The 13,979-nt window shown below is 38.1% G+C and overlaps 1 protein-coding gene across 4 annotated transcripts in view; it reads left to right on the plus strand.

Annotated features, from left to right (window-relative positions):
• The window catches only part of LOC114251316 (G protein-coupled receptor Mth2), a 48,616-nt gene that overhangs the window by 2,454 nt on the left and 32,183 nt on the right, over positions 1-13,979 (plus strand). For all 4 annotated transcript variants that reach the window (XM_089729528.1, XM_089729526.1, XM_089729527.1 and 1 more), the window contains exon 2: positions 13,016-13,193. In XM_089729528.1, coding sequence (XP_089585654.1) covers positions 13,016-13,193 — 178 coding nt within the window. The remainder of the gene's footprint in view (positions 1-13,015; positions 13,194-13,979) is intronic.

Raw genomic sequence — 13,979 nt, forward strand, 5'->3', positions numbered from 1 at the left:
CATTCACAACGCCCAGCTAAGAAACCGTTACTATATTCCTCCGCCTTTACTCGGCAACGCTATGATAATTTCCTTGTTAAAAAGGGGTTTGTTAGGCCTACAGCAGCCTCTTATCTGTGTATAACATTTATATTGTTTATGGTATATGACGATCGTGGTTTTATTAGTAAGAAATTAATAAACAAAGACGAAAAAGGTCACGAGTAGCTGCCGGAGCTCATAGTCATCACAATGTGAATACAATCACCCGAAATGTGATCTGAATCTAAATCTATACTATATAAATCTACAGTGGTTTTTAAGGATGTTCCGTTATAACTACTGAACCATGCATCCGATTGACTTGAAACTTGGTAACCATGTAGAAAATACATGTACTTAATGGATAGGTATATGAGTGTTGGACTCCCTAATAAATAATGACAATAAATAATAATGCTAATTTTAAATGCCCAGCAAAGCGGGCGAGTACGGCTAGTCTAATCTAAAACTCAATCACATTGCCATAACGGTTATCAATAATGATTACCTTGGGATCGGAAGCCAAAGTAAATCGAACGCGCCTTTTTTGTCGTCCATTTAGGCTGACGAACAGATAATACCTGCTGCCTACCACTGAGGTTCTCTGCTAACCTCGTTTGGTGAAAGATTGGAAATTCTCGAAAGAATGGAAACGCATTGTGATCATTTGCACGGGCTCACAATACTGAATATTGATCACGTATAACTATCCAAGTTGGATCGTAGTTGTAACTCGTGGAGACCAGTCAAATATGTATTTTAATTCAAAGATTTGGTATTTTAAGTATTTCAATGACAAGATAGTTGCGTAACTACTATAGGTAACCACACCGGACGCTTTACCTAATAGGCCACGGACTCTTTTGTATGCTATCGTGTCGGTTATGCGATAAAGTCCATGGGCTTGGACGATTGATAAAAATAATTGAGGTTTAACGAGTTTTGTGATGAGGACACCCATTAAGCGTGGCTGTTTATCAGATAATAATAAATGTGTTACGATGTAATCACATAATTTGTTTTTTCGTTAAACACACACATAAAATATCTGCATATAGGTACTAGGGTTTTTCAATAAAAAATGGTAATAAGTATGACGCAATTATGTTATTATTTTATTTTTAGACCTTTCACGTTTATTCACTTTATCTTTTTCATTGAGCTAAAATTCCCTTTTAAAAAAAAAACTTCTTCCTGATTCCGTAAAAAATCGCGTACCGCCGCGCTGTTGACTACTGCATCATCTGCAAATTTATGGCCCCTGAGATGTTTCTTTAACGACGAAAATAGGTAGAAATCACTAGAAGTTAGGTCCGGTGTATACGGTGGATGTTCCATCAATTCGAAGGTAGCTTCTTGGATGGTAGCCATCGCAATTCTGGACTTGTGTACGGGGGCGTTTCTGGAGTTTGCCCCGCCGTTTCTTGCGTATTTGCTCTCGCAACTTTGTAATTTGTCCTGTGTGTTTAGAGCGAGTTTTTTAACGTTCTCGATAGCGTAAAAGTTAACCCAATTTTGTATGCAGTTGGAACAGCGCCCCTAACGGCAAACGTAGGCAAACGATCCCATTCCATACAAATATGAGCTAACTTTTACGCTATCGAGAATGTTAAAAAACTCGCACTAAGCACGCACTGCATGGTCTCTCTGTAATAGTGGCTCCATGATTAAGATATTTGATCGTTACCACCCGTTGGCTGTTCCAGAAAAAATAGCCCATGATCTTACTTACCCGCGGACGGAATCGTCTTTTTCTTCGGATTTGGAGACGACGGTATCTTCCAAGAACTGTTTTTTTTTCATTTTCGTGTAATAATATGTCATGTACCTAATGAATAGAGCCAAAAATTGGTCTAGATTTTGTTGTAGCAAACTCAAACTTTTTGAAATTCTTAGTCTCGTTTATTTCTGCGCGTCAGAAAGCATTCTGGGAACCCAGTGCGCTAACACTTATTTATACACAACACACTCAAACTGCTGTGTGTGAAAAAGGAAAATTCCTATAGAAATCCTTATTTTGTCAGCTATAAAACAAACAGTATAACGACAATCCGCCAAGACAATATTTTCAACTTTTTTTATCATTTCTTGAGTTAGTACTAATGTAGGTCGTCCTGTGCGGAGGTCGTCGTTAATGGAAGTTCTTACTCGTATAAACCCAGCACACCAACGCGCAACCATAAAATATGGAGGAGCATGAACTCTTAATGTTTTTGTCAAGTCTTGATTTATTAGCTCCGTAGTAAAATTATTCAAGTAGAGATGTTTTGTGGCCACGTGAATTTTAATTTTATCCATTTTTAAGAACACGTTCTGACAACGCATATAAATGATCTATATATATATAAAAAAAAACAAAAAGATGTGATTGTTTTTCACTATTATTATATCATATGCCTGTCAGTATCTATGAGATTCTCTATAAGTAATGTAAGTAACCGGTTCTTTTTTCAGGTTTTTTTTTCTTTCGATGGAAATATATCGCATTATCATTATTTATCGAACACCCCTCGTACATGTAGATATAAATACTTAAATCAGATGTAGGTAAATCATAAAACACAGGTGTAAATCCTGATGTTGTATTTAGGGTTAATATTTACTTTTTATATGATATAACGATCTGGGAAATATTTATCCAAAAAACGTTTAGGACACCATTTTGAATAGTTTATGGAAAAAAAAATTTAATTTATTTCATAACATTCATGAATGGTGCCAGACTAACAAATAATGACCGAATACGGAAGCGTTCAGAAATTATGCAAAAAATAGCTGGTGGAAATATACTCTCTTTGCCCTACAACAGCTTCAATTATTAGGGTAATTTGTATGCGATTCCAAAGAAATCCAGACTAGACATCTTTACTGATGGTAGAATGTATAGATAGTCTATAAGGGAAGGTAGCACTATCCGGCCTATTTCTAACAACGGGTACACCATTCATCTCCCACATGCTTCAGACGGCAGTCAATATAAATTTTGGTCATCCTCCAATTAACTTTAAGCACGTTTTCATTAAACTTGTAAGTAGGTTTCAATCACAAGGAAAATTTAATGTACTTTGCGGTTTGTCTGAATTAATTTCGAAAAATACTTGCCTAGTCACGTGAATAATGTAAAATGACTAATGACTTACAAATTCATTTTCGTAGATGGTTTTCAAAGTTATTAATGACCAAACAGGAAATGAAAAGGTATAATAATAAGGTAAATCATCATTTGAATGGGACAATTAAAACACTTTTACGGTTTAATCTTGCGTTTTTTAGTGTCATTCTATTATTTTCTACGTTTCCAATAAATTTTTCAAGGACGACGTCCGTCACTCGGAATGCTGTAAAAGTATTATAGTTTTAATTATGTCTACGATTCGCGAAAATCGAACAAAATACCATTTTACTAGTGGTAGAGCGTGCTTTTTTTCTGTCTTTTTTCCCTACTTTTTTTTTCCTACCTAAGCCGAGAGCTTTGAGAGGCTATTTCAGCGTAATCCTAACTAGTAGGTGAGCTCACGGGGCTCAAACCTGACGACGTTGATAACACGAACCCTAGCAAGAGCCGTGCTTCGCAGAATCTACCACCGGATCGGAAACGCGACCCACTGAGAAGATTCGGCGAGTAACTCGGTGGGCTGTGTCTGTGGGTTAATTTACTCATCGAGCCCTTCGTCGCAAGCGAGGGGTTCGACGAGAAAGATACCTACTCGCTGGTAGCCTAAGGGGGTATTCCAGCTACGCCTGGACGGTTAGGTGGGCTCGAGTGAGCTAGAGTGAAGTCACAAGCTCAACCTGAGAGGATTTGTTAACACTAGCTCTAGCAAGAGAAGTGCTTCGCAGAGTCTACCACCGGATCGGAATCGCGACCCAGTGAGAAGATCCGGCGAGAAACTCAGTGGACTGTGTCTATGGGTTAGTTCACTCGAGTTCGACGAGGACGGTGACCGGTGCTTGAGAGGCTTAAGAGCACCGAGAGTGAATCCGGGGGATCCGACAAGACATGTTTCCCTTTCACGCTTCCCCACCCTTTAAACAGAAACACAGTGCTTCGCATCAAAAATAAGTCGCTCAACAGTATCTTCCTGTCCTCTTCCTCGCGTCGCTTCCCCCATTATTGAGGGTCGTGACGCTGCATCATTTCCTCACGTACGATTTCCCTCCATCTGCCGCGATCCTAGGCTTCGTGAAGGTCCTCGTGGAACTTCGTATTCAGAGAAGATCGAATCTGGTCCGACCATTTCGTGGGACTAAGTACGTCCTCTGGGACGTTTATCCTCTCCGTTGCCGGTCACCATCAGCTATTCAGCTGTCAGATTGTGACCCATTTTTCGGACAATGTATCCAAAAAAATCCAGTAGGTACCCTACATACAATACGATCTGTGAATTGAATTTGCTTAATTACCTGTGGGTCAAATTTTAATTATATTTTTTTATGGCGGAAGTGGCGAACTCGTGGTAGGTAAATTATTATTTACAAAAAATTGTCACTCTCTGTGGGATTTAAAGCCATAGTAGCAGTAAAAGATAATTAAATCTGTCGATATGACTGCATCGGCGTTTTATTCTTGAGCTAACAAGTAAGTACCTTCGTTTAATTCATAACTATATCTCCCACTACCAATATACAATATAATGGTGACCGACATTTTGAAAAGCGGCTTCCTTTGAAGGCCGAATTGGCTGCTGTTTTAATGTCGTCGAGAATTTTACCTAATATTCTGGCTTCAGGTCGTGAGCCTATTCACCACAAGTGCTTAATTTGTTCGCTGCAAAACGAACAAATCAATATTAGATTTTAAAGATTTACTGTAGTAACTTTAAATTTTAGAATTAATTAATTTTACGTTTGCATTTCATTTCCATATTATATCGTTCTTCGTATAATCCGTGTTTTTATTTAATTTAATTTAATATTATTCGTTAAGCTTTAATGTATTAAAGTTAACATGAAGTTATGAAATTCGTAGACAAAGCCACACGAAATATTAATATTAGGTAGGTATACGTTACATAAAAATAATAATACTAATTGACCTTGACTTCGTCCGTGTTAGATATTATTTTATATTATAGTTGCCGAAACATCCTAATATTTTATGATAGGTATAGCATAGGAAAAATTTTTGATCGTGTTTGTCAACGCCTAGGGAAGATTTTGAGCCGTGTGGGTGTTTTTTTTTTCTCTTTCTTAGATGGGTAGACGAGCTCACAGCCCATCTGGTGTTAAGTGGTTACCGGAGTCCATAGACATCTACTACGTAAATGCCGCCACCCATCTTGAGATATGAGTTCTAAGGTCTCAGTATAGTTACAACGGCTGCTACAGCCTTCAATCTGACATGCATTACTGCTTCGCGGCATAAATAGGCAGGGCGGTGGTACCTACCCGTGCGGACTCACAAGAGGTCCAACCACCAGTGAAAATGTATACGAACGAAAGACGCTCCTTCACAAATGAAGTTGCTTATTATCAAAAATATATTCTTAATCAAAACGTGAAATTTAATATTTTGTGTAGGAATTATTAATACCTTATTTCAGGAAAAATATTCGTTTATTATTTAATCTTATCTTATATCTTTAAACGAGCAATTCTCGTATATAAAATATATATAATCTGAATCTCGGAAACGGCTCCAACGATTTTCATAATACTTAGTATACAGGGGATTTCGGAGGTGATAAATAGATCTATCTACGATTTATTTTCCGAAAATGTTGTTTTATTCGTGTTTTCAATAATCAACTTTATCGATAATCAACTTATACATAAACCTTTTTTTTTATTGAAAGAAAATAACAAATAGTATTATTATAATATCACTATGTAATTCGTATTTTAATATATTTTCTAAAAAACACAATTTATCAACAACAACAAAATACCGAGCAAGGCTCGGTCATCCTTTGGTTATATATAATAAAAATAGTGAACCGTAAATTACATGTAATACGCGCTACTGCGTACAATCTTTACTGCTTGAATTTCGATATGCGCACGCACCCTCTAATTTCATAATTCTCTATTGAGAGTAAATTGTATAGTATCTCTATAATAACGTGACAATTTTTACCAGTCAAATTCTAGCGCGAAACAGGAGGAACTTTGTGTCAACAACGAACACACATAAAAAGTATTGTAGGATATCTATATATATATTAATACGTGAAGCAAAAACTTTGTATCCCTTTTTACGAAAATTGCGTGGACGGAGGAGTATGAAATTTTCCACACTTATAGAGAATATAAAGAAGAAATGCACAATGCTAATATTTTTTTTAAATAATGCATAAAAGATACATTAAATCAATAAAGAAAATGTTACACACACTACATACCATGTATTTGACGCACACACGCATGCAGACCTACTATTTATTGTCAAACTTTTGTTCTTGACGTCTGTTGTCAAATTGAGAATAGATTAAATATTGTTTGTCTTTATTAATATTTTTTATAGTGTTGTAGCCTTGGCGAAATTTGTAATTATAGAAGTATAAAATACAATCATAATAGTGTACACACTTACAATTCCAATTAATTGTAGTAGAATTTCGACTACTGCGGGACCTCTAGTTGGTAATAAATTTTTTAGAGACTTTTTTGCAACTTCAAGTTCTCATCACAAAAACGGCTAAAGCGTTTTTCGCCAGATCTATCTAGTGGGTCGAGATTCCGCTCCGGTGATAGATTCCGCGAAGCATTGCTCTTGCTAGGGTCAGTGTTAGGAAGAGCCCCGTGAGCTCACCTACCAAACCGCGCATAGCTGTAATACCAACATAAGTTACGGTTAGGTATTGAAAAAAAAAGTTGCCATGTCTTTTCAAAAGCGCCTTTTGCCTAACAGTAAGAACTTAACCAGATTTTATTCTGTTTTAATATATTAATAAATATTAAGGTGGATACCGCGGGAAGTAATGTACCAAAATTAATAATACCATACTGTCATAGCGTTGTTCGTGTGATGATCAACATTTAAATAACATAACAAAGACACAAATACGCTGGAACATATTGTGCAGTTGGTCACATCTCATCATAACAAGGATTTTGTTGATATTATTTTACCTTGAAACAAGCTAACACTTTAGACGTTGTTTTTTCAGCCGTGCTCCAAATAATGTGGTACGTACATATTGTATTCACGGCAAACTATCCGCGTTAGCATAGCTTATGACTTTATATTTCGATAAATTAATGTTTCAGGCTCATTCGATCCGGAATTGTTACCTGAATAATTGTGAGCGAAACATGAATATTCGTGGCTTAGTAATTTTATTGAAATATTATACTCATTAAACGTATTAAATATCTACGTCATTTTACCGGCCCCTTTTTCGGCTGAAGGAGGGGCTTAATGTCTTAACATATTTAATAACTACTCTAATAAAACGATGATGGCCCCATCATAATGGGATAACGACCCGATTAACATTCGTTTGAATACTTACTACATATAGTCGATATGCTTTTTAGAGGCGTCGTTGGTCAATTGCTTGCGTTTATATTGCTTTATTGCTTCGCGGCAGAAATAAGTAGGTACCTATCCTTTTTTTATGATTGAGAGTTTACTGGTGGCCCTGAGCCCTTTCCAGTTTCACAAGGACAGGTGGGCGAACAAGGGCTCAGCCAGAAGGGGCGGGATTTGCTAACAGCTACTCGAGCGCTTCCAAAGGAGACTTAACAACTCAAGAGTAGCTGCTTCGCGAATGAATCTACTACCGGATCGGAATCGCGACCCGCTGAGAAGATCCCGCGAGAATCTCAACGGGCTGATGCTTAGGTTAGGTTGCACGTCGAACTCTTTGCCGAGTTCGACGAGTACAGTTACCGGGGTCTCTACTCCTAGTGTTAGAGCGGAAGGCGTCTAATGCAAGGGTTATTGGATCCGATGGATCCGTAAGGACGTGTCAAGGGCGACGACGGTGACTGGCTCCTGCGTGATCAGAATTCGGGGAGTAGTCAGCGGCGGCAACAATAAGGCGATTACCATGACGTATTGCCTTATCGAAGTAAAGATACCTATCCGTCCAGGTTCAAAAGATGCCAAAACATCGGCCCTATATAATCCTGGGATGGAAGATTTCTCGTTTTTTCCTCTGAGTAAATAACCCTAGAAAAAACACAAATATCTGTAGGTACGTCTTCCTATGTGATCATAGATTGCAGTGAAACTGTAGTATTCGGAATGTCAGAAATTGAATAAAAATTTGTATCTTCAGTTATCTTCTGGAAGTAGTTATATTAAGCACAATTAATCATGTAGATGTCAACTTGTCATTTAAGCATACTTTTCGTAAATGATTCCGAACTAAAGTAAACAAAATGTATCACCGTATCTATGATGACTCTGCATGCAAAACTTACCGCTCTGACTACACTTCGCTCCATCCAAACCCTATTTGAAGCCAATACCCAAAGCTATTTGATTCGGAACTTAAATTTTTACACTCTTCGCACCGTTATGGGTCTGCTTTCTTCTAATATTTTTAAGTCTTAAACTGATTCACGCAAAACTATGGTGCTGTGAGACGATAAGGATTGGAACCCCTATATTGCATTATATTAGTGCAAGTTTTGAAAACCTTTTTAAATATTTATCATGATTTATTCGTAACGTCGCGTCTTCGGCTCATACAATTTAACCGATATATACTTCGCGGCAATTTCTATACTACTACTAAAACAGTATAGTAGTCCGTGGACTTACATCTATTTTGATTTATTAATAATGTACTACATTGGTTGTGTAAAGGAGTTCACAGCTTCTGTGGTGTTGAGGCGAGTAAGGACAGAATGCCGCCGCCCAGCTTAAGATAAGAGGTTGGAATGTTAGTGGCTTATTTAAATCGTAGCGAGCGATTGTTTCGCGGCAAAAATGTATCGAAAGGTGGAAAAATTCTGTGAATATTCAAAACCAGACCTGTATTCAAAATAGGAAGGTGGGGAAACAGTTAAATAGTAATACATATGAGCCATGGTAAATAGGAAAGAAATACTGCCTCGAATGCAAGGGTAACGATTAGTCATCATCTCAACCTGTCTTTGTCCACTGCTGAACATAGGCCTCTCCAACTGATGTCCAGTGCGGCCGGTCTGTTGCCACCTACATCCAACGTGACCCAGCGATTTTCACCGGGTCGTCGGTCCATCTGGTAGGTTATCGTCCCACACTGCGCTTACCAGTACGTGGTCTCCATTCGAGGATCTTTCTGCCGTATCGGCCGTCCGATCTTCGCGCTATGTGACCTGCCCACTGCCACTTCAGCTTACTAATCCTACGGGCTATGTCAGCAACTTTGGTTCTTCTACGGATCTCCTCATGTTTGGTTCGATCTCTTAGAGAAATACCAAGCATAGCCCTCTCCAGAGCTCACTTATGAAGCATAGCTCCCCCGTAAATAGATCCCTTGTGAAGCACCACGTTTCAGAACCGTAAGTTATTACTAGTAGCACACATTGGTTGTACACCTTTGTCTTCAGACACAGAGAGATTTTGGACGAGAACACATTTTTTAATTTACCGATCGTTGCCCAGCCGAGCTAGATTCATCTGCCTACTGACTCTCGAAGTTGGGTTTACTTAATCGGACTACCTGCCCCTTTTTCTAAAGTTAAATTATTATAGAAGTAAATATAATCTCTCAGAAGCAAAAATAAAACTTCTAAGCGTATACTTTAGAAAGTTTTCTCATAATGAGAAACAGACGTGGTAGAGGCGTAGACATTTCTGAACATAAATTCAAATGTACGATATACTTAAAAGTTTTAGCCGTTTCTCAAGAAATGATAAATATATTGCATCATAAAATAAACTAATTTCCTTTTATTGTCTAATACGTTGTAACTAATACTCGTAGGTACTAAATTACTACTATTTTCGATCTTTGAAGTTTTCGAACAACAGTTTGAAATTGACTGTCTGCGAAAATACATTTTTGACAGAAGACTTTATTTTTAATTTTTTAATTTTTATTTATTGCTTACTTAACAATGTGTGATTCATGTGATGGCGAATACTCACCTTCACTCATGCATATCCGCTATAGCTATCGCGACATTAAGTCCAAGAAATATGTGTCGCTCGCGCGCTTTGTATCAAACCGTGTTGCGACATAGATTGCGTGGATGCTCCGGTACCTAACTACATTCCCGATCCTGCGGACAGAATGGAAAGCAGTCGATGTCGCCCACAACACGTTATTTCGGATCCTCCCGATCACAGTCCGCTAACGGTGCTTTTAGGTACCTCAAGCACCGGTCATCGTTCTCGTCGAACCCGTCGCTTGCAACGAAGGGCTCGACGAGTTAATTAACCCACAGACACAGCCCATTGAGTTTCTCGCCGGATCTTCTCAGTGGGTTGCGTTTCCGATCTTGTGGTAGATTCTGCGAAGCACGGCTATTGCTAGAGTTCGTGTTAGCAACGTCGTCAGGTTTGAGCCCCGTGACCTCACCTACTACTTAAGGTTACACTGATATGGTCTCTCTAGACCATCAGCTTAGGTAGGAAAAAAAAAGTGAATGCTTTGCGTAGTTTGGCGAATACGCCCAAAATAACAATGAAACAATTTTTCAGTCATTGATTACATAAAACTGTAAGTAGTCGTAATTTCAGTTTATTGATGTTTATGAATTCTTTATTTTTATGAAAGTTATAACATTCGGCTTTATGCTTTGCTAAAACAGCGTTCTTTTGCGGGTGACCGACATCTTATTTTTATTGTTTTGATACCTACATTTAATAACTGAACAATAAAATGTTGTTTTAAAATCAAATACATATCTACCATAGCTCTCACCGTAATCTAGTCTAGTAGAAACTTCTTAAACACGGGCGCTTAAATATATTTTTTTAAATTGTTTTTCAGAAAAGATTGGCATATAGTGCCAATGTTTTTTCTTCATCGTGCAAGTTTCATGAAATCAAAAAAAAAAAATTAAAACTAATTTGAATATGCTACCAATAAAACAACCATCTTACCCTTTAGACAACTTTTTTTTTGCATGAGTGAAAGTCGTCGCCAGTGTACAAACACGGCGTTAATTGGTTAGCGATACTAAAGACACCACGTGAATTCTATCATATCTTTAAACTCTCTATCTCTCTCTCTTCCCAGCAATTTATCCCACATGGTGGTGGGCTCAGCTGCCTTACTTTACTCCTCCACTTTGCTCTGTCTTCGACATCCTCGTCAGCAACATTGCATTCCCTTTTGTCCTTTAGCACTAAGTCGTAAGACTTCTAAGTCGTCGTGGCCTAAAGGATAAGACGTCCGGTGCATTCGTATATAGGGATGCACCGGTGTTCGAATACCGCAGGCGAGTCCCAATTTTTCTGATGAAATACGTACTTAACAAATGTTCACGATTAATTTCCACGGTGAAGGAATAACATCGTGTAATAAAAATCAAAACCCGCAAAATTATAATTTGCGTAATTACTGGTGGTAGGTCCTATTATGAGTCCGCACGGGTAGGTACCACCACCCCGCCTATTTCTGCCGTGAAGCAGTAATGCGTTTCGGCTTGAAGGGTCGGGCAGCCGTTGTAACTATACTGAGACCTTAGAACTTATATCTCAAGGTGGGTGGCGCATTTACGTTGTAGATGTCTATGGGCTCCACTAACCGCTTAACATCAGGTGGGCTGTGAGCTCGTCCACCCACCTAAGTAATAAAAAAAAAACATCCTTCCACTACATTTTTAAACATGAGGTCGAAATGACAATCCATAGCATAGCGGCGATACATATGATGATTTTGCGGTAGAAGACGACAAGATGGCTGTGCCCGATTCAAAGAGTGCCCCATTCAAAGACTTCGTACAATAAGTGTCGTGCTTCGTTTGTGACTAATACAGTGCAACCTCGATATAACAAATCGGAAGGGAACAAGTAAATATTCATTTTATCAAGTAATTCGGTAAACTGAGGTCCGTTATATTAAGGTTAGGTTGGTCTACCATTTGTTATAACGAGGTAAAACAGTTTTATTCACCTCAACATTACGTACTCATCTTGTTATAGCGAACAACCTCTACTAATAAATGAGAACACGTTTTTATCAAATTACTGTATGTATTTTCTATTTAAAAACAAATAGGTAGGTAACAGTTTTTCTCAAACTTGTCGAGACTCATTTACATACTATGAGATTAAGGGTCACATTGGTGGAAACGTTTTAAAAAGGTTTTGGGTTGACAAAATTCGTTAATTAGAGGTATTTACTGGTACTTTACTGGTGGTAGGACCTCTTGTGAGTCCGCGCGGGTAATTACCACCGCCCTGCCTATTTCTGCCCTGAAGCAATAATGCGTTTCGATTTGAAGGGTAGGGCAGCCGTTGTAACTATACTGAGATCTTAGAACTTATATCTCAAGGTGGGTGGCGCATTTGCGTTGTAGATGTCTATGGTCTCCAGTAACCACTTAACACCAGGTGGGCTGTGAGCTCGTCCACCCATCTAAGCAATAAAAAAAAACATTTTTTTTTGATAGTTGAAAATTCGTTATAAAAAGGTTTTTCGCAATATTTGCAATGTAACTCTTAACTCTTATGGACAATTCAAGGGAATAACGAAGAATTCGTTAAACGTCGTCATATTGAGATTCGTTAGGTATATTAGTGTAGAAATGGGATCGCAGCACATAAAATAAAACTTCCACTGTTCCAAAATCTTTTGTTATAATAATAATTTAAAAATTAATTAACACTTTTATTACGCCTTGCTCATTTTTTAATCGTCTTCGCCATCTTCCTTTTCTCTGTCATTTTGCCTGTCATTCTCTTCATACGCCATCTTCCTTGTCATTCTGCCTGTCATTTTAGGTTTCATACTTCAGTGGTCATTTTCTTCTCCCTTTCATTCCGCTTTCTCTCACTCACATCTTGACGCTCCGTTTCACACTCTTTTCATACGTTCCATTCTTACAAATCCTACATTAAGGTTGCACTGTATAATTAATTCGGTTTCTTAATTTTTTTTCTTAGAATGGAACCCTGTACGAGGTGGCCCAAGGCGGTTCGCAATGGCACCCATCAAGTCGGTATTGCGTGGACATGTCGATATACAACAATTCGGTTGCGTCCTCGCTGGTGGCTGCCGTCTGCTACCCTGACAGCGTTAGCAGCGACGACAACCACACGCTTTACATCGCGTATGCTGTTGGTAAGTTTAGAATTGTTTTTATTGCTTACGTAAGCCCACAGACTTCAAAAACGTAAATGTCGCCACTTGACAAACATGAGTCTAAGTCTCAGTTGTCTAGTAAAACGGTTGATCTATCTCGGTAGAAATATACGGGGTAGTGGTACTTGCGCGTGGGAGCACACACGCCCTACCACTGTTAAAGGTTTTTTTTATTATTAAGACACCGTCATCACGCTCATACAGAGCAAACAAGAGCTCTCGAGTTCATCGACCCGTGAAGTATTTATTTTACAGCGATAGTTTGCGATTTTGAAATAAACGACACTGTTTGTTATCGCCTTTATCGTATGTATAGAATTTCGGGTAGAGATCTGTTTGGTTTGTGAGCTCGGACGTTCATCAAAGTACCAAACAAAATGATGCTTTGTTACAAGAATATTAAGGCACACCAAATTTAATTAGATTTAATCAATTGTTTTCATTCCTATTCGTTGACGTTCGAGTTAATGAGTAATAAAGTATTACGGTGCTCTGAGTCTGCCAGTCATTCTAATCGTAAAGTGTCCGGACCGTCCGGAGTGTTTGATGCCCGCCAACAATTAATTGTTTATGGTCGACTTTGTAGTTTTTATGTCTCTTATCCACAATTAATTGTCTTTTAATTTTATTTAAACATATAATTTATTGCCAAATATCACATTCCACACTATTGAAATTTATGCTGTATTTAAATAGAAGTGAATGTTTTTACGTTCGTCCTCTATGCGTTCCCGAACCATTTAAAAAATTGTGATGAAAATTGAT

This window comes from Bombyx mandarina, chromosome 08, assembly GCF_030267445.1.
Source record: "Bombyx mandarina strain Sakado chromosome 08, ASM3026744v2".
Taxonomy (NCBI): domain Eukaryota; kingdom Metazoa; phylum Arthropoda; class Insecta; order Lepidoptera; family Bombycidae; genus Bombyx; species Bombyx mandarina.